General features: G+C 40.9%; 2 protein-coding genes across 3 annotated transcripts in view; one reads left to right on the forward strand and one right to left on the reverse strand.

The window, feature by feature from the left end:
- The window catches only part of CCDC172 (coiled-coil domain containing 172), a 37,208-nt gene extending 27,030 nt beyond the window's left edge, over positions 1-10,178 (forward strand). The window contains exons 7-8 of the mRNA XM_077349877.1: positions 8,264-8,351; positions 9,501-10,178. Coding sequence (XP_077205992.1) covers positions 8,264-8,351; positions 9,501-9,533 — 121 coding nt within the window. The 3' untranslated portion in view covers positions 9,534-10,178. The remainder of the gene's footprint in view (positions 1-8,263; positions 8,352-9,500) is intronic.
- The window catches only part of GFRA1 (GDNF family receptor alpha 1), a 445,406-nt gene that overhangs the window by 316,328 nt on the left and 103,062 nt on the right, over positions 1-26,016 (reverse strand). The window lies entirely within an intron of this gene.

A 26,016-nucleotide genomic window follows, 5' to 3' on the forward strand; every position in this document is an offset into this window, starting at 1 on the left:
CTGTTCTGCCTCCCAGATTAATTACTGGGAATTCTCCACATGTGATTAATATATTAGTGCATAGCGTGTAAGCAGCCACACACACTTTTAGAATTTCTGAGAATTATAACCTTTTGGATATGGTTTCTGCCACCAGGTTGAGAACCACAGTATTATAATGTGGAACACTTGTTTGTAGAAGGTTACTGGCACTTAATTCTTAGGCAAGGGTTCAAACTATTGAAAATAGTATTTGGGTAGGTAAGTAGGAAGGGGGAAGTTGGCTGGAGGATCACTTGAGATCCATAAGTCCTGTTATGGTGGCCAGAGCATGAATAGCTAATACCTTTGGAGAAAGAAGCTCAGCTGTCCAATAAAATATGAATTACCCTCTCTGTACCCCTCTGTTTGCCTCAGGAGGGCAAAATTCATTCGACCCAACTCTATGAGTCTATGATTCTATGACATGGCAGCTTTCCTAAAGCAAAGCAGTGGAACATGAAGTTACTGTCTCACCTTCCAATGAGGGTGAGGTATGGGAATCTTGTGAGAATTCAGGAGGCCTACTGGGCACATGTGTGGCTCTCTGCCCTCTAACAAAAGAAGCCTGAGGAAACCTTGATGCTGTCTTATGAAGCAGACTGCTTATCCATCAAGGTCAGTATTGCCTACTGAGACTGGTGGAGGTACTCCAACATGTTAGATAGAGGTCCTGTTTCTAGAGATGTAGGAGATTGAACCTGGCACCTTCTGCATGCCAAGCAGATACTCTCCCACTGTCCCATGGCTCCTGTAGCCAGAGAAGGAGACTAAACTATGGCTCTTGTCCAAAAAGTGAAGGATGAAAGTGGAGAGGAAGAAGAATCTATGGGGGCTTTGAAGGTGCACTGTATCAACTGTAAGTTACTTTCAATGAAACTATATTGTGACATTCACAAACAATCGTAAGAGTTGGCAAAACCTTTTTCTATTCTAGGGTTGATATATCCCTAGAAGCAGGAGACTCATTCTGGGATACTCTAAATTATATTCTGACAAGATACTGTCCTTTCCCCTTGGATTTTGTGTGAATATCATTATTTTTAAATAATTTCATACTAATTTTGCTATCTGACAAATAGCTGGAACACATTCAGATGGGTAGCTGAGTTGGTCTGAAGTAGCACAATAAAACCAGAGTCCAGTAGCACCTTTAAGACCAACAAATAAATCTTTGTTGGTCTTAAAGGTGCTACTAGACTCTGATTTTATTGAGCTGGAACACATGTACTGGTAGGTCTATATTTCATAAGTTTGTGTGGAAATGCATATTGTGCAGTTTATACCACTTTATTGTGATAAATAAAAATTCTCAGAAAGTTACGTGCTGCCAGCTTTTCCACTGGTGCAGGAGGGAAGGGTGATCATGCCTTGTTCCCCCAATCATGTTATTGCAGTAGCCCCATTGCACATTGGTTGTTCATCCATGAAGATCCCAAATGTCCCTGCATAACCTTTGCAGGTGCCAAGGGGGGGGCTCCCTCTTGTGTCAGCAGAATGCTAACTGATAGTCAAAGATCTGTGCTCAAAACTCTCATTATTACAGAACTGCTACAGTTTCATTTCAGGCTAAGTATAATTTTAAATATTTGTATTGCTGCTATTATCTAAATGATAAAAAATATATAATTTATTCAATAACTTAGGTATTCTCACATTACTGATTGTTCAGTCTGAACATAAGAACCATTCCCTGTTTTGTACATATAATATGCCTGGCACTTATAGTAATTACTGTTAAATTTTAAATTTTAAAAAGATTAACTAACTAAAGCAGCCAAATGACATTGTCTTACTGTCTTCCTAAAAACACGTTTATTTATTTATTAAAAACATTTATACCCCACCTTTCCTCACAGTGCAAGGTGGCCCTATGAGATAAGCAAGTGTTTCTGTCTTCCATATGTATTGCTGACAAGTCCAATTCACTCTAATTCTTCTCCTCCAACTAGTTACTGCTTTCATTTCAAGGCTTCATGCAGACATTTTAATTAACATAACCTTCTGTAAGGAAGATGAATAGTTTCCAGGTAACATTCAAGGGGTGATATGTTGCTTTTATAAAATATAAACATGTGAATCCTATTAACATTAAATCAAGACTCAGATAGATTTACTACCACCACAATACAATCTTAGTTGTCCCAAAATATTCATAGTGACCCTAGAAATTGCACTTCTATTATCATGAATAGATTTAACTCAACTTTACACTTATCTTGCATTTTACTATCTTCTGGCAAGTATGACAAGGATTGCAGTATAATTTTATCGCTGCATATACCGTGGGCCATTAAAAGATCTGAAATAGCTTTTCCTTGGTCCAGCAGGTATCCGCTTAAGCAAATATAATGGGTGGTCTCCAGTATGAGGACTCCTACTTTTCAAAGATCTTTTATTTCCTAGTGGAATGCATCCCATATAAAGAAGCTGCTACTCCCATATCAGTCACAATTTCTGTTCCTCTTTAGCTATTTCCTGCCCAGACTTTTTAATAAGCTGTCTGGCTATTCTTCGATCCTGAACTCTGAGACAAGTTCAGAGGCTGTATTGAATAAGGCAGAAGAAAAGAACACAGTCTCCAAACATTAGTACATTTCCCTTTGTCATGCTATCATGAAAACAAAGCCTATTCATTGGAAATGCTTTCTTTTCCCACTGCTGCTGAAATTAACCACACAGTACATACTTATTAGTTTGGCTCTTAGAACACTTCATCCATGTATCAAATAACATAACCACAACATGCCAGTGGAATCTACTATGAAACTGAAACATTTTAAATCCCTTTAACATTTTAAATCCATATTTTAAGCTGCAGGGTAGGAGGAAGGAGCAAATCTGATCTGTAAAATGACATGAAGAAAAAACATAAAACACTCCATCGATCAGCAACATGATTACCATAAAATTGGGCAGGTCCCTGTGAAAATGTAAGGATATCCAATCATGGATCTCCCATGTACTTTAGATCATGTAACCTTCACTAATGATCTCTAGAGAACACTTTATGGTGGTCAACAAGGGAGTGGATCCAGATATATGTGGGTTCCTGTTCAGTATAATTGCAATACATCTCTTCTATGGCTATGCCTTAACTAAATGGGTTGCTTTAAACTTTTCATTTACATTTGCAAATGAAAGAACATTGCTTTCCACATTTTGTGGATCATGTATGACTGAAACTGTGTTCTCAAATGGTGTTCCAGGGAACCCAAGGCCTTATCAAGAGTTTATCAATGGCTGGCTGGTTTCCCTGAAATACAGTTTATTGACTCACACCAACCTCCTGTTGTAATCCTGCAACTGCAGCAGAATGTGAGGTGTATTCTTGGTCATATGTTCAAGTATAACATGAATGAGGCCAAACACAGTGTGTTCAACATGAACGGAGAGTTGTATATGTATCAGAATTCTCTGCAGTGCCTTGATGTTCCAAGGAAAATGTACAAGACTAGCAACTTGAAACCCACTGTAATGGAAGGATTGACTCATACTCTCTCTGCCTATTCACTGCACTATTTCTGGACCTTTCATTTTTAGCATTTTCTTCCAACAATCTGGATAAATTATGTGGATTGACCAACAGATACTGGTCAATTGATCATCATAGTCTGCCAGAATTAGGGGCACAATGAACATTCCTTCCTTTCTCTTATGTCAACAGTGGAACAAAACTTCTGCTTTTACAGCCATGATAATTTACTAGAGCAGTGGTCCCCAAATCTTTTGGGTTTGCTGCCCCCTTGGCTCCCAGGCCACATCCTTAGTGTTCCACTATACAGTAATATGAACACACACCTCTTTCCTGGTGTTAGGTCTACTGAAAATTCAAAACACAATGTATTACCTACACTTCTTTTTTTGTTGTGCAGTGGCCATATTTTAGTCTGCAAACCCCCCACTTTTTGTAAAAGCCACTCTGGATCCTCATTGGGGAGAAAAACAGGTGGGAAAGAAAGAGAGAGAGAAGCAAGCAATGGACCTGCCTGGCTGACAATTTCATTTATCAAATGGTAGATGAACCCACAAGAGGTTCAGCCATACTGGACTTAATACTGACCAACAGGCAAGAGTTGGTGGATGAGGTGAAGGAAGTGGGGACCCTAGGGGGAAGTGACCATGTCCTCATAGAATTCCTTTTGAGATGGGGAGCCAAGGAAGCTTGTAGCCAGACGCGGATGTTGGATTTTCGTAGGGCAAACTTTAATAAACTCAGAGACATGATGAATGTCATACCATGGACGAGAATGCTGGAAGGGAAGGGAGCATGTGAAGGGTGGGAGCTACTCAAACAGGAGCTATTGCATGCTCAATCAATGACTATCCCAGAAAGACGAAAACACTGCAGGAGCTCTAAGAAGCCTATTTGGATGAACAGAGAACTTCAAGAGGAACTAAGAAAGAAAAGGAAAATGTTCAGGAAATGGAGGGAAGGACAGAACTCTAAAGAAGAGTACCTACAGGTTACTAGGCATCAATCATAAGAAAGGCCAAAGCTGAGAGTGAGCTAAGATTGGCCAGGGAAGCCCATTGTAACAAGAAAAGATTTTTCAGTTATGTGAGGAGCAAACGTAAAGTAAAGGAGGCAATAGGCCCACTGTTGGGTGCGGATGGACAAACTCAAACGGAAGATGTAGAAAAAGCAGAAAGGCTTAGTGCCTTTTTTACATCTGTTTTTTCCCACAGGTCAAAGTGTTTAGGCACATCTAGAGATGGCCATAGCCAAAGGACAGTGTCTGGGTGGCAGGTTAGCATGGATAGAGAGGTTGTCGAGAGGCATTTAGCTGCACTGGATGAGTTCAAATCCCCTGGTCCGGATGAAATGCACCCGAGAGTACTCAAAGAACTTTCCAGAGAACTTGCACAGCCCTTGTCCATCATCTTCAGAACCTCTTTAAGGACTGGAGATGTCCCAGAGGACTGGAAGAGAGCAAATGTTATTCCGATCTTCAAAAAAGGGAGGAAGGATGACCCGGGAAACTACAGACCAGTGAGTCTGACCTCTGTTGTGGGGAAGATAATGGAGCAGATATTAAAGGGAGCGATCTGCAAACATCTGGAGGACAATTTGGTGATCCAAGGAAGTCAGCATGGATTTGTCTCCAACAGGTCCTGCCAGACCAACCTGGTTTCCTTTTTTGACCAAGTAACAGGTTTGCTGGATCGGGGTAATTCGGTTGATGTCATTTACTTGGATTTTAGTAAAGCTTTTGACAAGGTTCCCCATGATGTTCTGATGGATAAGTTGAAGGACTGCAATCTGGATTTTCAGATAGTTAGGTGGATAGGGAATTGGTTAGAGAACCGCACTCAAAGAGTTGTTGTCAATGGTGTTTCATCAGACTGGAGAGAGGTGAGTAGCGGGGTACCTCAGGGCTCGGTGCTTGGCCCGGTACTTTTTAACATATTTATTAATGATCTAGATGAGGAGGTGGAGGGACTACTCACCAAGTTTGCAGATGACACCAAATTGGGAGGACTGGCAAATACTCCGGAAGATAGAGACAGAGTTCAACGAGATCTGAACACAATGGAAAAATGGGCAAATGAGAACAAGATGCAATTTAATAAAGATAAGTGTAAAGTTCTGCATCTGGGTCAGAAAAATGAAAAGCATGCCTACTGGATGGGGGATACGCTTCTAGGTAGCACTGTGTGTGAACGAGACCTTGGGGTACTTGTGGACTGTAAACTAAACATGAGCAGGCAGTGTGATGCAGTGGTAAAAAAGGCAAATGCCATTTTGGGCTGTATCAACGGGGGCATCACATCAAAATCACAAGATGTCATAGTCCCATTGTATACGGCACTGGTCAGACCACACCTGGAGTACTGGTGCAGTTCTGGAGGCCTCACTTCAAGAAGGACGTCGATAAAATTGAAAGGGTACAGAGGAGAGCGACGAAGATGATCTGGGGCCAAGGGACCAAGCCCTATAAAGATAGGTTGAGGGACTTGGTTCAGCCTGGAGAAAAGGAGGTTGAGAGGGGACATGATAGCCATCTTTAAGTATTTGAAAGGTTGTCACTTGGAGGAGGGCAGGATGCTGTTTCTGCTGGCTGCAGAGGAGAGGACACGCAGTAATGGGTTTAAACTTCAAGTACAACGATATAGGCTAGATATCAGGAAAAAGTTTTTCACAGTCAGAGTAGTTCAGCAGTGGAATAGGCTGCCTAAGGAGGTGGTGAGCTCCCCCTCACTGGAAGTCTTCAAGCAAAGGTTGGATACACACTTTTCTTGGATGCTTTAGGATGCTTTGGGCTAATCCTGCGTTGAGCAGGGGGTTGGACTAGATGGCCTGTATGGCCCCTTCCAACTCTATGATTCTATGATTCTATGAAAATCCTATGGCTAGGAGCAAGCAGAAAAAGGCTTTTCCAGCTGCCCAAAGATGGAGACTTTTGGGGAAAGGTTGCCAACCCTGGGTTAAAAAATTCCTAGAGCTCTGGGGTGAAGCCTGGGAAGGACAGAATCTGTGGAGGGGAAGAAGCTCAGCAGGAATATGATCATCTCTAGCTCACCTTCATTTCTTTGAGGAAGCTAAGCAGAATCCAGGTCAGCACTGGGATGCTGACCGCCAAGGAAGTCCAGGGTCACTACTACCCAGAGCAAGGCAGTACCAAGCCTCTTTGGCATGTCTTTGGCTAAGAAAATGCAGCTGCAGCAGGAAGAGTCAGACTGCTGCCTCCGTACTGCCCACAAATTCCTCACTACCCCATGGATTAATTCACCGCCCCCAGGAGGACCACCCACATGAATCCATACGCTTAAAGCTAAAAATTCCCCAACCTGACCCATACCTAAGATGACTCTAACCCTAAAATGTACCCTAATATAAATTTCTATTTTATTACATATTTTACATGTAAAATAATCTATAAAATATTTATCCATCCCATGGCCTCTCCTAATCATGTCACTAAGTCTTCACCAGAACTAAAACTCCCACTAACCCTAAAAACTCCCCATAATTTAGGGCAAATTCTCAGGTTAGGGTTATGGTTAGCTTATGTATGATTGAGGTTGAGAAGTTTTTAGGGTTAGTGGGAGAGTTAGGGCAGTGGAAGACTTGGTAACACGATTATAGCAGAGTCACCTGAAACTTAACCTTTCCATGGTGGAGGTCCTGTGGCTGGACAGAAAGGTGACAGATCAGGAAGCACATCTACCCACACTGGCTGGGATGCAACATAACATCTCATCCTTGACCAGAAATTTGGGTGTGATTCTGAATGTCTCCTTTTCAATGAAGGCTCAGGTCACAGGAGTAGCCTGCATAGTGTTTTTCCATCTGCATCAAGCAAGTCTACTAATGCCCTACCTGCCTTTGGATTGCTTGGCTACAGACATCCATGCAACGGTCACCTACAGTAAGGTCTCTGACCTAGAAACTGCAAATGGTGCAAAATGTCGCTGCTAGGGTTCTCATGGTAACATCTTGGAGGGCCTATATCCAGCCAGTGCTGAGGCACTGCATTGGTTTCCAGTTGTTGCCCAGATCAGGTTCAAGGTTTTGGTATTAAACTTTAAGGCCATACACAGTCTGGGCCCCAGATATCTGAGAGACCACCTGTCTGCTTAAGCCCCCTGCAGTGCTCTTTGTTCTGTGGGTGCAAATGTGTTGGAGGTTGCTGGCCCGAGGGAGGTTCACCTGACCTCTGCCAGGGCCAGGGCCAGGGCCAGGGCCAGGGCCAGGGCCAGGGCCAGGGCCAGGGCCAGGGCCAGGGCCAGGGCCAGGGCCAGGGCCAGGGCCAGGGCATTTTCGGTTCTGGCCCCAACCTGGTGGAATGAGTTTCTGGGAGAGCAGAGGGCCCTCAGAGAACTTTCCCAGTTCCCATTAAACCTAAACATTCCCCAATCTGAACCATACCTAAGCTAACCCTAACCTGATAATTTACCCAGAGAGAGAGAGAGAGAGAGAGAGAGAGAGAGAGAGAGAGAGAGATTTTCATTGAAGACTGCCTGTTTTTTTCCTATCACTAACCTATTGCTAGTGCTATACAATGATTTATGCAGTCTCAGGTAATGTAATGTATATTTCAAATGGCAATCTAGAAAACATTGGTTCTGATATTTAAGTGGATCTTGACATGTGTTCCATACATTACTGACAGTTCTGTGGACATTAGAGATATTCTCTGGGGACTACTAATGTAAATACTAACTCGGGCTGCTGTGAAGAAAAAGAGAAGGCAGTTGAGAGTCTCACCATAGCAGGTTTTTGTTTTAAATATCGTCACAGGCTTAAAAAGGAATTGGAGAGTTACCAAGAAGACAAAATGGAAAATGTCTGTGAAGCTCTTCAAACGGAAATTGAATTTCTGCAGATGGTATGCCCTTTTAACTTAACATTTATAATGTTTGATCATTTGGGGGGGGGGCAATTCTATTATTCTGCACATAGAACCCTTCTATGTAAACAATGCACTAGGTTTTGTACAGATCATTTTCACCATTCAACAGTGAAATAATGCTAAGAATGTTAATTCCCATTTGGCTCCATGACTTCCATGCCACATACAGCTTTGGAAGAGCTGCTATTAGAAGAGGAGACAACTGGGACTTGGTTAACTTTGGGGTTAAAGGCAGAGGAACAGAGAACCCAAAGCTGCAAATAAACTGAAGCAAAGAAAGTTCAAATATAAACAAGGGCAGAATGAGAAAGTGAGAAGGCCACATCCACATCTGAAGTTGAGAAGGTAGCCATTCTGGTCCAAAGCCAAAGGGCAACCTTAAACAGCAACTAAGCTTAAAGGTCAAGTGAATACAACTGCAAATCTCTCCCTTCTAGAGTTGCCTGGGAGGCAAAGGGAGGTGTTAGAAGAAGAGACGATATTTTGTACCCTGCTTTTTACTACCTGAAGGAGTCTCTAAGCAGCTTACAATTGCCTATCCTTCCTCTCCCTGGAACACTTTGTGAAGTAAGTGCGGTTGAGAGCTGTGAGAACTGTGACTGGCCCAAGGTCACCCAGCTGGATGCATATGGAGGAGTGGGGAATCAAACCTGGTTTTACAGATTAGAGCCTGCTACCCTTAACCACAATACCAAGCTGGCCATTTCTTCCCTTAGAAATTATCTTAGCTGGGTAGCAAAATTTGGGCTCATAGACAGTTCATCCCGACTTGGACTCAGTTCTTCCTGCCCAGTAGTCACTTTGCGGTCAATAGAAGGTAAAGAGGAGAAAGGGGTCTAAAGGGAGAACTCAAAATTATTGCAAATTATAAGGATTTGGGAATTGCAGCGGAGAGGAAAAATATTCCCCCAGTGGAAAAATATGCATCATTAGGGTGGAGAAGGAGACAAGGGAATAAAAAGGGTCCTTTGTAACACCTCCCATGCTTATGGCCACACAGAATTGTGTGAAGGTCCATTCCTGTGTCAGCAAATTCCAAAGAAAAGATTGTTTAAAAGCTTTATTGTTAGTGTATGCTGTGGTCTTTACAGCCAGATATTTTCCCCACCTGTTTTTCCTCCTCAGAAACTGTCACAAAAAAAATCTTCAGTCAAATAACATATGGTGGATTGATTCAAATGTCATAGAAACAAGTATTGCTGTATTTGGGGAAATGTTGCTTTGGTAAGCCTTTGTTGTAAAATTTATCGTCTTCTGTATTTCCTGCTAGTAAAACAAGAAGTTTGTTTTTCATAGCACATATTGTATCTTTTCTTTTGGCTCTTCATTAGCATGGGTGTCTAGCAGCTGTAAACAAGTAATTTTCCTTTTGCATTTTTTGGCACCATTCCCATTTCCATATTTGACAGTAAAAACCTGCCTACATTCTTCCTTCATCAGTTAGAAGTACATAGTTTCACATAACACAGGATTCTTGCCATTAAAATCAACAATCAAAGCATGTTTATTTTTTTTGCACTGTAAGTTTCCTCAGGTACTTTTTTAAAGCTGGTAAAGGTCACTGATAGAATCCCTTAAGGGGCAAATCCCATTGAAACTCACAAAAGGATTTCCCTGCAAATACCTAGACACATTTGCTTTAGTGCTTTGTAGTGCTTAATATGGGGTTGTGAGCCTACCACTGTTCATAAATTCCAGACAAGGGCTGGAAATTTATTCCCTTCATTTCTTGGCTTTCACAAGGTCTTCAAATGTCATCTTTGATCCAGCATGTCTCATACTGTATGTACTATTTATCTTCCTAAGAACCTGTTATTAAAATGCCTTGCTTTACCTGAGTGCTAACCATTCTGTTATATTATTTTAAAATGCAAATTCTGCACCAAAGTGTGCGGTCAGCTTTCCTCATCAGCTTTCAAAGTCATGCTCCCAATGTCTTTTCCGGAGGTGAAGTATGCATGCGCAGATGGGGAAGTGTGGATGGGGAAGAATTTACTGCTGGTGAGCATTAACAGACTATCCAAATAATTTTGGGAAGTTCTGAGTCTGACCATTTTAGGTTTTAGTTGGAATTGACTCAATTCAGTTTGGATTTCATGGTGTGCCAATATTAGAGAAGATTGTTAGGCATTGGGGTTGGGGAAACTCATAAATACTAAGGAAAGAACTAAGGAGCAGTATTCTGCTTTTCTACAATTTGTTAAAATTATGCCAGAAAGCCACAACCACAGAATACTGCAGCCTTTCTCAACCAGGATTTCATGAAACCCTGACCATTACCCCCTCCCAAAATGGCCAATGATGGGCCTGGAAGGGGTGGGAAGGGGAGGGGGCCCAGGTGGGCTTGTACACAGTTATGCTTCCCAACCATATTCTGCATAATTGTGCTGCTTCTGGGGTTTTTCAAAGACTGGACAATATCTCAGGGTTTCTCAACAGTAAAAAAGTTGAGAAAGGTTGGCATACAGCATAGAATTACCAGATGCAGAAACAGCAAAGGGTCAAATTTCTTTCTAGCTTGCTGGGTCTACAGGCTTAGTTCTAATATCCAGTAAACTGCAAAATTTTGAGTTGGAATTAGAGGTACAATGGGACATTGAGCAGAACACAAGTACAGCTCTTGGTAACTGTATCTCAAATTTTCATTGTTAATGTTGCTGACATTCTAGAAAAAATACTGGTTAACTAGAAATGCATCGATTGGAGAGGAATGTTATACATTGGAAAATACAGATTTTGAAGGGATGGAGACAAAATGGAACAGAATGTATATATACAAGGTCATGACAGAATCCAAGTAATAGGTTCTAGACATTCAAGTTCCTGGTGCTGCTAGAAACAAAAAATAAAACCCTGAGGAAACCCTGATATACATGGAATCAGGGCTGCAAGGAGTGAGGAGATTTAACCTCCCATCAAGGTTCATCCTACCTTGAGCATTATTAGTAGACTTCAAAAAGCAAAATGGTTGGCAAAAGAGAGGTGCCAATATTATTCCCTGCCAGCCAACGTTAATAGCAGGCTTTGCATTCTATTCTATTTTGACTACTTTGAATTAAAATTCATATGGAAGGAGAAGAGTTAAAGCCAACCTTCTCTACTGAACCAAATGGGGGCTACACAGAGCTGCAATTTAGTTTTATAAATATTGCAAACATTCCATCTTTTAGTGTCTCCTACAGTTTGACTCTCAACTTTAATTAGTTTCTGTGTATTGCAAAGTAAATTCACTCTGGATTGATACTTATTGTACTATTAGGTATTGTATGGCATGTGTGTCGTATAACCAGAGATCCTAGGGCAGAGTCTGCACTTACTTTCTTTATTCCATTGTCAATCCTGTTGAATTCAGATTGCTTTGAACTCGGATCTTCCTCTCCCCCCCCTCCCCATTGAAACAGGAAAGTCTTCTGCACGTGGTTAGGGTAGTTCAGAAGGGGGGGAGCCAAGCCTATTTCTTTCTTTCGTTTCTTGAAGGGGGGGGGGGAGAGGAGCCAGGCAGGAAGCCTCTTTCTTTTCTTGGAGGGGTGGGGGAGAGGATCGAAAAAGGCAGAGGAGGGAGGAAAAATCCAGGACCGACAGAAGTTGAGAGAAATTAGGGGCTTCTCTGTCCCTGTGTTATAACCCTGATATTTCTTGGTCACCCTTCCAAGTGCTAGCCAGGGCTGACTTGGCTTAGCTTCCAAGATCTGAGAGGATCATGCTTGCCTAGGCTATCAAGATCGAGCATTTATTATACTCAAATAAATTAACAAAAACAGTAATTATTTTATTGCACCCTGTATATAAAATTTATCTGATCAACAATGAATACTGCTGCCACAAATGATTAAAAACTTCACCTGTGAGGGCATACCTCATAGTGTTAACAGAGACTCATCCTTTCTAATATAGACCCATCTACATGTAATGAGGAAACGCTGCAAAACCATGATAAATTTCTGGTTGAGTGATGAGATCCATTTTCAAGAAGATTCCCCAAGGATCCATTTAGCTCAGTGCTTTGTTTCCTATAGAGGCCAGCCAAATGCTCCTGAGAAGTTCAAAAGCAGTGCATGAAGGCACAAAGTCTCACACATTGCTGATTTCGGCTTTAGATATTTAGAAATAGAAGAATTCTGAACATTTCTTGGTCCCCAACTTCCTGTTTATGTGATTAGCCACTTGGGTTAAGTATATCAGAAGGTAGAATCATAGAATCATAGAGTTGGAAGGGGGCATACAGGTCATCTAGTCCAACCCCCTGTTCAACGCAGGATCAGCCCAAAGCATCCTAAAGCACCCAAGAAAAGTGTCTTTGCTTGAAGACTGCCAGGTAAGGAAAGATGAAAGTCCATAACTAAGTTCAATGAAACAGACAGAATAATCAGGATCCCTTTTCTATATATTCTCCAGCCACATTAGACTGAAGCAGGCTGGAGGCCAGTTGTTGGAACAGGCATAGATGGGGCACCTAGTTCAGTTACGTACATCCTTAAAAATGTTTTTCCAGCAGCATCCTGACAGTAGATTACCCCAGTCCTCCTGATAACACTATTCTCTTGAAACACATTTTCATAAATCTTACAGCTTGTTTATTTTGTAAAGAATGCAGTATAAGAGAGCTAGTGACATAATACGCCTCAAAATGAATAGAATTGGAATGGAATAAAGCTTGCTCAAATAAATGGAAACAGTGATCAATTTAAATCATATAGTGGCCCAAACAAATCACTCAGCACCACTGAAATAAAATCCAATTGTATTTAAAGCAAACATTTATGAAAGATGAGCTTAGTTTACACTGACTTGGTCTATATGAAAATGTTCAAATTAGTCACCATCATCATATCTGGGATACAGTCAGGGACTGATTTTATCTTTTTATGTGTTTGCTTCCTAAACCAAAGATGAGTAATTCTTGAAATAATGAGGAAAGAATAGATGGATCTTGTGTCATTTTTAATTAGACTGACAGACAACAGAACATTGCCAAATTGCTATGAAAACATTGGATTATTAGCAATACACCAGATATTCAGAGCAAATTGAAAATGTTTATAAATGAAACAACCAAAACCCAGTAGATTTGATTTCAGAAAAAGATTAACAACATCCATCATCTGAAAAGAATCTTTGCAAAAGAGGAAACTTTTTTGAAAAAGTTTACTTTGGCAAGCAAAGAGAAAAAGCAAAGCTACCATTTCTAGCAATTGAGAAATAAATTTTCCATAATGTCCTTTCCTTGGTTTTCAGTTTACTCTACTGGATAATGGCAACACCTTGAAATTTGAGCCTGGGTTGACAAAACACACTAGGGGGTTAGATTAGATGATCAGAGAATCCAAAAGAGTTCATTACTCCATTCTACCTTGGCTGCTGGTAGTGCAATCCTAAACCAAGTTTCCATGGGTGTAGAAGGACAGGACTTTATTTAGGATTGCAATGAAAATGTCACACATGCATCTACCTTACACTGAATCTATCGGAGTATGTAGTATCTGCTGTGACTGGAAGAGGTCCACAGGAAAATCTCTTCCAGCTAGGGATGCATAGTCAGATATATCTGATCTGAAAAGCACCTTATCAGTATTTTTCAGGTATATTATGGATCTGGATGCATTTTAGAGAATCCTGGGAATATCTGTGGCAAATGTTTTAAGCACCAAACTTGGAGGTCAGAAGCCCTAAGCTGGTGCTTGGAGGTAGTTCTTGAGTAGATGCAAGCTCATAAACTGAAGCTTAATCCCAACAAGATATAAATGTTAATAGTGGATGGAAAGTATGACCCAGGATCTAAGTATGACCCAGGGTCTAACTCCATTCTGGATGGGGTTGCAGTCCCTTTGACTGAACAGGTATGTAGTTTGGGGGTGGTCTTGGACCAGGCCTACTGTGGGATGATAGCTGTGGCCAGAAATGCCTTTGAGCAGTTGCAGGCTTTCCTGGACAAAAGATCTGGCCACTGTGGTGCCTGTCCTGGTTACATCCAGATTGGATTATGGCAGCATGTTCTAAGTGTGACTACCCTTGAGAAGTGTTTGGAAACTTCAGCTAGTACAGAATGCTGCCGCAGGATGTTGATTAGAATGGATCATAGGGACCATATCACTTGAGCTTGGACCCATCGATACTGTCTCCCAGTTTGTTTCTAGGCAACTTGATTCTTGACCATTAAAGCCATATATGGTTTTGGACCAACATACCGGAATGACCACCTACTCCCTTATGGCCCTACCCTACCACAGTGGTCATTGTTGGTGGCTCTGCTTCAGGTGCCCCTGCCCTCTGAGGGAGGGTCTTCTGAGTAATGGCTCCAAAACTCTGGAACCCCAAGACTCACCTGTCTCCTTCAGCTGCCAGTTTCTGCCAGTAATTGGAGCCTTTTTTATTTCATCTTGTATTTGCTCAGTGATCCCACCTTCCTGACTAATGTTTTAATTGTTTTTAAGCCTCTGTATGCATTTTAACTCTGCTTCTAATTTATTTTATGATGCATGCTGTGGGTTGTTTTAATAGTTTTAAAATGTGATTTTATTAGTATGTTTTAAATTGTTAGTTGTAGCACTGGCCTTCTGAGGGCAGAAAGATGGGATCTAACCTTTGTAAATAAATCACTTCTGCTACTACATTTGGTTTCTGCCCTACTACTACTACTACTACTACTACTACTACTACTACTACTACTACTACTACTACTACTACATTTGTTTTTCTGGGGACTCTGGGCAGATATCTACAGTTTTCCCAGGCAACTGGAGGGAGGAGGAAGGAAGCAGTTCTCACAGACATATATTACTTTATGTTAAGGGGAGCTTGCCAGGTCGCTTCTGCTAGGGTTCTATTGTTTGACACTGGTTTTGTTGGGCTTGTGGTGCCACATTGACCCTTGGCTGCTTGGTTTCTGTGGTTTGTCATTGGTTGTATTGTGCTGGATCCCTTCCCTTATTCCAGCTGGTTTAGCTTGGATTCTCTCAATTAGCATTAGATGTTGTGGGCTTGTCACATTGGTCTGTGCTTCTGCTGATTTTCTTTGGTTTGATGTTGTTCCATTAGGCTTGTTGGTTCTGTTTTCACTGGGAGGCTTCAAGGCATTGATTTCTTGAACTTGTGTGTTTGGCTATTCTTTGCCATGAGAAAAGCATGGATTTTTTCCCCACAGGGAACAATGGAAGATGGTGGGGCAGGAGCCCACATAATTGGACCTCTTGGTCCAATTCTCTTGAAACAGGGGTTCTTGAATGGGCAGGCAGCATCAGCATGGCTGCAGTTGTGGTGTCATTTGGTCAAGAAAGTGCCCCTCCAACCCCCCTAAAAAATCACCGAAGAAAATAATGGAGCCAAATAATTTCAGAATACTAAGAAAACTGCAAATTTTAATACTGAACCTCCATTTAAGACCCAAGGGATCTTGGATATCAATAATTATACCCTCCATGAAATCCAGCTCCAAAAATATTGATCCCTCAGTGCATATCCCACTTTCAACAGTATCTGTTCACCTGAACTGGAAATCATATCCAAAGACCCTTCTGCATGAAATGCATGTGTTCTTCCAATGAACCATGGCCTCTCCTCAAACAACTTGATTTAAGCAGACTTTCTCTCCAAGTAACCTTTTCTTTTTCTGTGCAAGCATCAGAGTTAGACACTTAATACACTTCAAATTCTAACCGGTGAAGTATGAAGGCCATGTTTTCATGGGCACCAACACATGAATTCAGGCAAACTGGGTATGTCATCTCTGTGTGTCACATTATAGTGTATGTACAGGGAAAAGATGTATTGTCTAACACCATTTCATATACAGAGGGTTCAAAGATAAGGACATGTGTAAACCAATCTTGAGATACTGTTTCAGTTCAGCATCAGTCTAGGTAACACAGGAAAATATATTGCTGTATCACAGATTAATATTATAACCTCCGGGTTTGTTACATTTTGGCTGATAGACTGGATCCACATATCATTAGATATTATGCTATTGTAATATTGTTCAGAAAGGAAAAATCAAAGAATGAATTACGACAATTGTAAATATCCAATGAGTAGTTTACCAATTTCTTACCAAGGGTTAATCCTAGTTCTCAGCAGTTGTATGCCCCAACTTTATTACAGCCTTTTCGTACATGCCTTGCTTTAAAATAATACTTAAGTCTTCTGTTCTCCTCTATTACATTGCTGCAATGGGTAGTCATAGTGAAGATAGAATAGGGAGATAACCTCTGCCTATGCATGAGAACATAGCTCTCAAAGAACTAATTAAATGCAAAAAAGTCATAAATATGAGGGTAGAAGGCAAGCTTGCTGCTATTCAGTGCCCTTAAAAAGGCCAGAATTTTGCTCAGTTGCAGAACTGATAAAATATACAGGGACCTCAGAATCTAAAGAATTAAAAAATAAAATGGTAAATAAATGGAACAAATTATATAAGCTTTTTTGGGAAAAAGTCATACCACCCTTGACATCACAGACTGTATTCAATAGATGCTCATAAGTGTCATGCCAAGTATTTTCCAGGTAAGATAGGGATCATAAGCACATTAGATGCTCTATTTGAACATGAATTGTATTTTCCCAGGTACAAAATATAAAACTATCTAAAGATGAGGAAGCGTGATATGCCTGCAACAGAAACACAACCTTGAGGGAAAGTATTTAGACAGCATGTAACAAATGGTTACCAACCGTGCATTTATTGAACTAAACACTAAATGTCTATCTGGGTTTAGAAAGAATGCAACAAGTCTGAATCTTGTCAAAGAGAAGAGAGTGCTTCTACACCATCTAGTGGTGCAGAGCAAGCACAAAATTCCAGAGATGCTCCATCCAGCATGAAAGTCAAGAGCCAACAAGATCAGCAGAGCTTCTAATCAAACTAATCACCAAACCCTTCTCCTGACATCATTGTCTAAAGTCCACCCCCAGCATTAACAGGAAGGAATTAATTAGGGGAGAAATAATCAGACCTTCTTTATTTAATCCAAGATCAGAAGTTCACTAAGGGCTATTACCCTGGCATTAATCTCTTTGTATACAGACAAAGAACACCAACCGTGGCCTATAAATAACCATCTTTACTCACAGTTCACTTTGACTCTCCATGAACATTTAAGTATAGCAATTTTGCAATTGCACCTTTTATTTGACTGAAAGCACACTGGCTCAATCTTGATATCTGTTTTTTGCAATTCTTCATCTGGGCATGTAAATAAATTAGTGACTGAGAGGAGCTCAAGAACTGTTATCCCAGGAGAATGGATCTTGCAAGTAGGCTCTCAGATGGCACACGCATCTTACATTTAAGGAGACTGTGATATATCCCTGTGGCTATTGTTTGAGCTGTGGTTTTGAACAGATTTGTTGTAACTAAATTTTATGGCTCACTTGCTGTATTTTTTAATGGAATTTTATTTATAAATGGCTTCGGCGACTCTTGTGGGAAGCAAAACTGTCAGTGTGGCACAGTGGCCTGAGTGTCGGATGAGTCTGGGTTTGAATCCCCTCTCTGCCCTGGGAAGCTTAACAAACGCCCTTGGGCAAACCCCACTCTCTCAGCCAAACCTACATCACAGGATGGTTGTTGTAATGCAAGGACAAGGTGGAGGAGGAAAGAATAATTTTAAGCCACTTTGGTGTCTCACTGTGGAGAAAGTCAGTTTATGTAAATAAAAACAACTAAAATAAATAATTGCTATCTGCTGGGGAGCTACTTCTCACAGCCTAATAAGGTACCCTGGGTATATAAAAAGCGTTCATTTGTACTGCCTCAAACAATATTCTCTCTGCGCCTTCAGCCAAACTCTAGTCACACTGTAGATGAAAAGGAAAACACCTGGGAATGGGGACATTTCTTTGCCAGCCACTGCAAATGAAGCAACTAATTAGAGGCAGTTTCTAATCTAGCTCCTCTTCAGTTGAGGGACCAGAGCTCGGTTCTCCTACTTGCACTGGAATACAAAGACCGCAAAAGATCAGCATTCAATTACACTTGTGGTAGCTTCTTCATCTATTATGGTCTACTGATAACACAGTTTATAAATGGCTCTGGTTCCAGAGATACTTCAACTCCCACTGACATAAAAGATCAACTTAAAAGCAGGCCCACAGTAGTTCTGAGACTAAATTGTAGAATAAACTATCCCTGAAGAGGTGGAAGCGAGCCAAAGCCTCATTGTTTACACCCCTCCCTTCATGAATCTACTTATCCATGAAAGGTTAATGCCATAACAGAAGACAACACACAAAGGAACAAATTCAGCAGAAAGTGGAACTCCAGAACTCCTCGCAAATTGACAGTTGCAACCAGCCTTACCTCTTATACAATAAAAAGTTTAAGTTGTATTCAGTATTGCACTGTGAAGCACTATTTATGTAAACAATTTAACCATTTTGTAAACACAATTTTGTAGATGAAACTACCAATTTATCTAGTTTTAATATAATCCACTTATATTCTAACTTGTAAACTATTAATTATTGTAACATAAAGATGCATGCTCAGATTTTATGTAAGAAATTCATTTTATAAAAGCAGTGTTTTCCTTCTTATGAATGACCCAAGGGCTGTAATAAAAACCAAACTGAATTAAATTATGTCTCATTAATTTTTTAAGGATTAGAACCTTGGAATTCTAATAGGGAGTACTAATACAAATCTACACAGTGAGGTAGGAGATTATACTTCTCAGTTACTCTGCATACACTCATAAATATGTTTTAGTTTTGTTTCGATTTTGTCTGTTCTGATTTGGTTTTGGAACAATGAGGCAAATCTGTGAACATTAATATTAAGCCAAACAATGCAGTGATTCAAGTTGAAAACAAATTTGGATAACCTTCAGTGTTGTGACCAGTACAGCCTATAACAGTCAGAGTGAATTTAGTAAGAAGAACTCATCATTATACAAAAATCCTTGAGCCGCTACTAATATAAAGTGCATTAGCATCACTTGAAAGGGAATAAAAAAGGTGAGTTGCCATCAGAGAATAGCCTGGGCAAAAAGCCAACAGGAAGTGTCATTTTTCATCTGAGCCGCATTTAAACAGACAGGCAGATGTAGAGTTGGTGCTGTCAGGAGAGTACTTCCTCCTCCTTCAGGTACATGTCCCTCAATGGATTTTGATGAAACATACAACCTTGTCAGACTCCTTGATGGATCAGTTGGATCCACAGTACCTATATGCAGAGCCAGCCTAATATCTGATGTTTGGGAAGGGATATTATTATTCTTCTCCTTTGTCTGAGCAATTCCCAAAGGCTTGTTGTTGGCTGATGTTTTTGTTAGCAGGTTAGGGAACCACATAATTTGGCTTTTCTTCTGACCCCAGGTGAACTTCCTTTTCTCTCTTTCCTAGTGATACAAGGCTCCCTTCATTTGAAGTGCAAAAATCAAAGTATGTGATATGTCTCATCTATCTGGAAGATTCAGGATTTCTTTAAGCAGAGACATTAATATATATGACATGGCAGTCAAGTGCTGATCATTTCCACACTCCCTGTTTTCCAAACTGCCCAACAAGCTTTGTTTCCTCAGCTAGGACAAGCAATTTCACCTCTACAGCACTAGCTCTAACCTCTGCATTGGACATCCTGTTTTCCAGCTTAGTGATTCTTGTTCCCACTTGTTCTACAAAAGTGTGGAGGATCCACTGCTGTTTCCTTTCTGGTGATATCTTCTCATGCAGAATCAGAAAGGTGGCCATTCCTCCTCTGCCAGCAAGACCCTCTTGGTTGCAAATTTTATCAGATGCTTCACTGCCATTACGTTTGATCCATTTTTAAATACTCCTGAACAGCACTGACTTTTAACACTCCTTCTGTGTGTTTATTTATTACATTTTTATACCTGCCCTTCCTTGTGGCTCAGGCGATTTACAGCATAGATTCATAAGTTGCATTATAATGGGGGGTACCATCCTCTGGAAATTAAGAAATTGAACTCAGTAACTTGTAACATTATAAACATTCAAACTATTAACCATAAAACCATAATGTCACTATTGCCACTTACGATGTATCCAGTGAGCATATCTGATGTGGAGGAGTTCTGGGGGCCCAGTAGATGTCATCAATTCATTGGCCCCTACCAAACGCTTTATAAAAGAGCCCTGTTTCCGAGGTCCTGTGGAACTGTCCTGTATGGCAACTGGACAAAGGGGAAAGTCCTATGGTAGGCACTCATGTGCCCTTGCTTTTCCCTGGGACTGAGGCAAATTAGGTAGAGGTTAGGTGGTGCACTTGGCAAGATCATCCAATCACTTCAGAGCACCCAGTATTCCAATCCCATGTTCTTGCATCAACACCATGGTAGCTGAGAGTATACAGTAGGCAGGCAATACAAATGGAAAACCAAGGTGACACAACACAAAGTATTTAAATAATACTAAGCAATGCCATCCTAGTCTGCACACATTGGACAATACACTTTCCGTGCACTTTAGAAGCAGGAAAATCCAGCTGCAAAAGCATATTGAAAGTGAATTATCCAGCATGTGCAGAATTAGTTCTACTCAGAATCCTACTGTATATTAATTGATCATTTCTCTCAGAGAATTGTTCTTACGCGTGCATGTGCACTTCACATACATAAAGGAGATCTCTGTTATTATGGCTCCATATTATAGCTGAGGGACGGAGGTGGAATGAAGCTGAAAGATAGTGGCTGAATCAGATAAAATGGATTCAAGCCCTCAAAAGCTTATGCTATAATAACAGCAACACCCTTATAAACATATTGACTTCAACAGACACAGGACAAAACTCTGTTTGAGAATGCAATGCTAATGTGTTAGTCTTTAAAATGTCAGAGGACTTTTGCTGCCATCAGATCAAAACTGATATCCCTCTGGGGTTAGCATATCTCAGACCATATAATGACAGAGGCAAGATCTGAAACAGCAACTTCCAGACTCAAACCTGTCTCTTAGTTACTGGACTACATAAGTAGGTTTAGCTTGGCGGGGGGGGGGGGGGGGTGATAGGGTTTGGAAGACAGTATTATCGTGGACTGTGCCCCACTTCTGGGGGAATCTCAGAGAGAAAATGAGAGCCCTTCATTTACTGGTAAGTGGTAGCCATGGTCAACATTTCCCTAAGGCTCTCAAGACTGCATTTTTAAAAGTAAGTTTGTCCACATGACCTTACCGTACATCACTCTGCATGCAGCATATTCAGTGCTACGTTCAGTGCTATGTTTCTCCAACTGAACTAGGAGTACAAGATAGAGAATCCAAGAGATAACATTTTACTGTCAGATTGCAGAGCGTTCCCATCTTAAAGTGTCATCAATGTACTGCCATGTAATCAGTCAAGATAGATGTCACATATTTCAAGATAAGCTACAACACAATGCTGTTAGCGTAATCTCCAGCTAAAAGGATATAAATTTATCATAGCATTCATGATATTGAGTGAACCTCAACTCTGGCACTCTCTGCATCCCAAATGAAATGCCTCACTTCCCCTAATGGCAGATTGCATTTAGAATAAATAGATGTAGGTGTACGGCTTCAGGTATTTGATGGAAATTGACAAGGACCTTGACAGTGCTATTAAGAATGAAATGGATGTGCTCTGACAGAAGGATTGACTACGCTGTTGTTGTCCTGCTTGTGCTCCTTATTAGTCAAACTTGTTCAGTAACCTTCATCCGGTGCTTTCTTTGATCCAAGCATTGTCCAAACTTTTGCACTTGAAGTAATTCTTACTTTGGGATGAAGAAAGCTGCTTCATGACTATTATTTAAGGCTGCTGTTGCTGTAAATCATCGCAGTAAACCCCACCAGCAAGCATATTAAATGAGAGCAAGCATCTCTGATGCTTTCATTCTGTGGCCTTGGACATGATCATGGCTAGCATCCAGATTTCAAATGAAACTGGCAGGTCTGCTCTGACTATATACCTTTGTTCTTCACCAGGATTGTGAAATCTAGACTCAGGTGACCTCCTGTTCTGTAGCACAGCATGAAATCCTATGCTGCTTAAATTCCTTTGATGTATCTTATTAATTTATTTAAAAGTTTTGAATAGTACCATTTCAAAAGATTTATATCGCATCCTCGAAACATCTTACAACAATGTAATATCATCATCAATGTAAGAACCTGCCTTCTGAATCTGACCCTTGGTCCATCCAGGTCAGTATTGTCTACTCGGACTAGCAGTGGTTCTGTAGGGTCTCAGGTGGAGGTCTTTCATTTCATTTGAACCCTTTAAAGTAGAGATGCTGGGGATTGAACTTGGGACCTTCTTCATGCAAAGCAGAGGCTCCGCCACTGGGCCATAGTCTCTCCCCTTAGATAATTTTCAACATATAGCTAATTGTCAACATGGCTCCATGAGTAAATACTTATATCCAGAGACAGAAGCCCAAAACAGATGAATTTTTATGCAAACCAGAGAAAAGCCAGGAAAAAAATTAAATCTTTAAAAAAAATTAGGGGGTTGAAACGGCCCAAATAATACAAGTTAAACAATGTTGTTTATATACAACTGAAACAACAAGGGGCCACCATGTGCCGTTTTTTAACTCTCTTACAGATTGTTATTATCCAAAATAATATATCAGCATTGTATTATATATATATCAGTATTGTATGGATGCCTGCTGAGATCTCACTGGCCACTGTGAGCATTGTTAGGCAACAGCCACATATTGGCAGCCTACAATTTTGGTTTCTGTCACTAAAAGGCAGGTGGAGTGCAGATTTCTTTTTTGGCATCTTAGTCCACCCCTACTGCTTCACTGCTATTCTGGAAGGAGGATTCTTTGGGCTCAGCCTAGCAGTTGCAGTGGCAGGTGTAGCAGTGGCCACCAGACAATGTGATGCTACACAACTCACCAGGGCTTACCAGTAGCTTCTACATAACAGATATGACTTGACTCAGCCTAGCATACAACACACCTGAGCTCCTTGCTACTACATGACTTTTGCAACTTGGCCAAGGTTTTCCACGGGAGAGATTGCTAGGAGGAGAGAAGGAGGGGAAACTGGCAGATGGTATAGTGTAGTGTTGGGAGTGTCAAACTAAGACCTTGGAGACGAAGGTTCAAATCCCCACTCTGTCGGGGAACCTTGCCAGGTAGCACTGGCCCACTCATACTCTCAGCCTAATCAACCTCACAGAGTTCTTGTAAGGATAAAATGGATGGCAGGAGAATGGTCTAACCTGCACTGTTTCCCAAATACAGTGAAAGGTGGAGTATAAATGAAATAAAAAAATAGAGCTCAAGATAGGAGGGCAGATAAATGAAAGGTTAGTTGATGAATGAAGAGGGAAAGAAGCAAGGAAAAGAAGGGGAGAGCCCGCCGCCCGAGGGAACCCCCAGCAGTCGCGCGAAGCGCGGCTGCCGGGGCTTCCCTCCCTGGCGGTCTGATGCGGCGAGAGGCGCAAAGCGCCTCTCACCGAGTCAGACTGCCGCCCGAGGGAGCCTGCCTGCCTGCTGCCTACAAAAGCCTGCTGCCGCCGCCGCCGCCGACACCGCCGCCGACCAGCCCGCCGCCGGTGAGTCCTAGCACCCGCTGCATTTCCCTGCAGCGGGCTTGCTTACTAGTGTCATTAATATTGCAGAAACTGCCACAAACGGACAATTCAGTAACAAATGCATTAAGTGGATAGGTAAATGCATTTTAAATATCAAAGGGGAGAGAAAGGTATAATGTGATCAGAGCTAATATAGTCAAGTTAAAGGATGCAGCAAATATCCAAAGGCCAGGGGAAAGACCTGGAGAGAAAATACATACTGATATTCAAATGGGACAGAATAAAAGATAAGCAGTAAAGAGCACACTGAAAGAGGTCTAGAGAGGAAATGAATGAGGGCTTTCAAAATGGGAAATCAAACCTTTGAGTAATCTTTTCAAGAATGTGAGCTGATGCAATTTGTTTTAGCACAGTTACAATTTCAGAGCTTTTCTGTGATGCTGAAGAATATGGAATAATTATGCTCAGCAAGTGTTGAATAACCTGTGAACCATCATTTGAAAGTTTTATCGTGGACATTTAACATTTTGTACACATTTGATATGTCTTGCCTCTCCAAAGCTGCCACTTTAATCACAGCTGTTTGGAATTTGGAATTGTTGCTGTCAGACTCGGGCAGACTTGCTGTTTACCTTCAATGAGGATATTTTTATTGCTATGATACTTACATCAACAAGCATGATATATACCCACAATCTCTGTAGATTTTATACTTGTGCGCAACATATTAACTGGCATTTTTTACCATTTGACACTAAACCATCTTCTGCAATGCCACATAATTCCAATTTTCTGAACCAATCTAGATGGGAATATGCACACATGAAACCAAGAAACCATGATGCAGTTACCATCTGAAGTGAAATATGTATGAAACCTCTTAGATACTATTTATGAAGCCTTGAGATACAAAGCTAATTGTGCTTTGCCCCAGCAAGAGACTTAAGATATTCTGGGACTTCTATTAAAACCAACAATTGATAAAATATTTGCAGATTTGAACTGCAATAAAAAGTGGCCAAAAACTCAATCTACGGACAGATTTTCCACATACACTCACTGTTTGGGGATATGAAATCACAACTAGAAATAAAATTCTAAGTGCAAGTTTCAGAAAAGATTAATGTGATGGGGTAGTCAAACTGTGGCCCTCCAGATGTCCATGGACTACAATCCATGGAATTGTAGTCCATGGACATCTGGAGGGCTGCAGTTTGACTACCCCTGAGTCTCAAAGTATAATGGCACCCTTTAATTAGGTTCGTAATAACACTGACTCAAGCCCAAAGGAGGATGCCAATTTTCAGTTGTGTGGCAGACACAAACTTGTTGAGTGAAGACTATTGTTTCCTAATAATTTACAGTTAGGGGCATCATGTGTGTCGACTCCTTCAGCACACATCACAGCAGGTACATACATGCGCCCATGTACTGCTCCACAGGAATTAGACTTTGTGCACCAAGGACATGAATTTTAGATTTAGATGCTTTAATTGTAAATAAATACATACACAAATGGAAGAGAAGTGGATGAGAAGCAGAATTTCTTTTCCATTTTAATTGTTATTTTATTGTTTTTCCTGTTCAATTTTAAATTTTTGCTAACAGAGTATGAGAAGCATCTTGCAGCTTCTCCTACTGCATAAAATGGTCAACAATAAACTAAGTAAAGCTTGTTTCCCTGTAACTGTTGTTCTTCGAGTGGCTGTCTATGCATTCACATTGGTGGACCTGGTGCCTTTGCAGGACAACACATTTGAAGCTGCAATTTACAGACCAAAACATCTTCCCTCTGAAATGTGGGCCTGGACTGACATGCATCCCAGGGAAGGCATCATACCTTAACCATCTTTCCACTTGAATCCATCTTTCCCTTGGTCATATGCACAGAAATGTTTGTTCCATAAATATAATTTTATTGACCAGCTCCATCCATGTAAGGGATGTCTCCACACATTACTATTAAGATGGTCTTTTAAACAACTGGTATGAAATAATGCTATCTCAAAGTAAATGGGGATGTTTCAGAAATATGTGTACATGGATAATATAAAACAACACACTACTTCACCTACACTAACTAGCCCACTACATATTTTGGTGCTTTTGCTTCATTTTTGGGACTACAACTGTAACTCCTTATCCTGATGTCTTTTCAGATGATCCTCCTGGGGA

Source organism: Paroedura picta, chromosome 8 (assembly GCF_049243985.1).
Source record: "Paroedura picta isolate Pp20150507F chromosome 8, Ppicta_v3.0, whole genome shotgun sequence".
NCBI lineage: Eukaryota > Metazoa > Chordata > Lepidosauria > Squamata > Gekkonidae > Paroedura > Paroedura picta.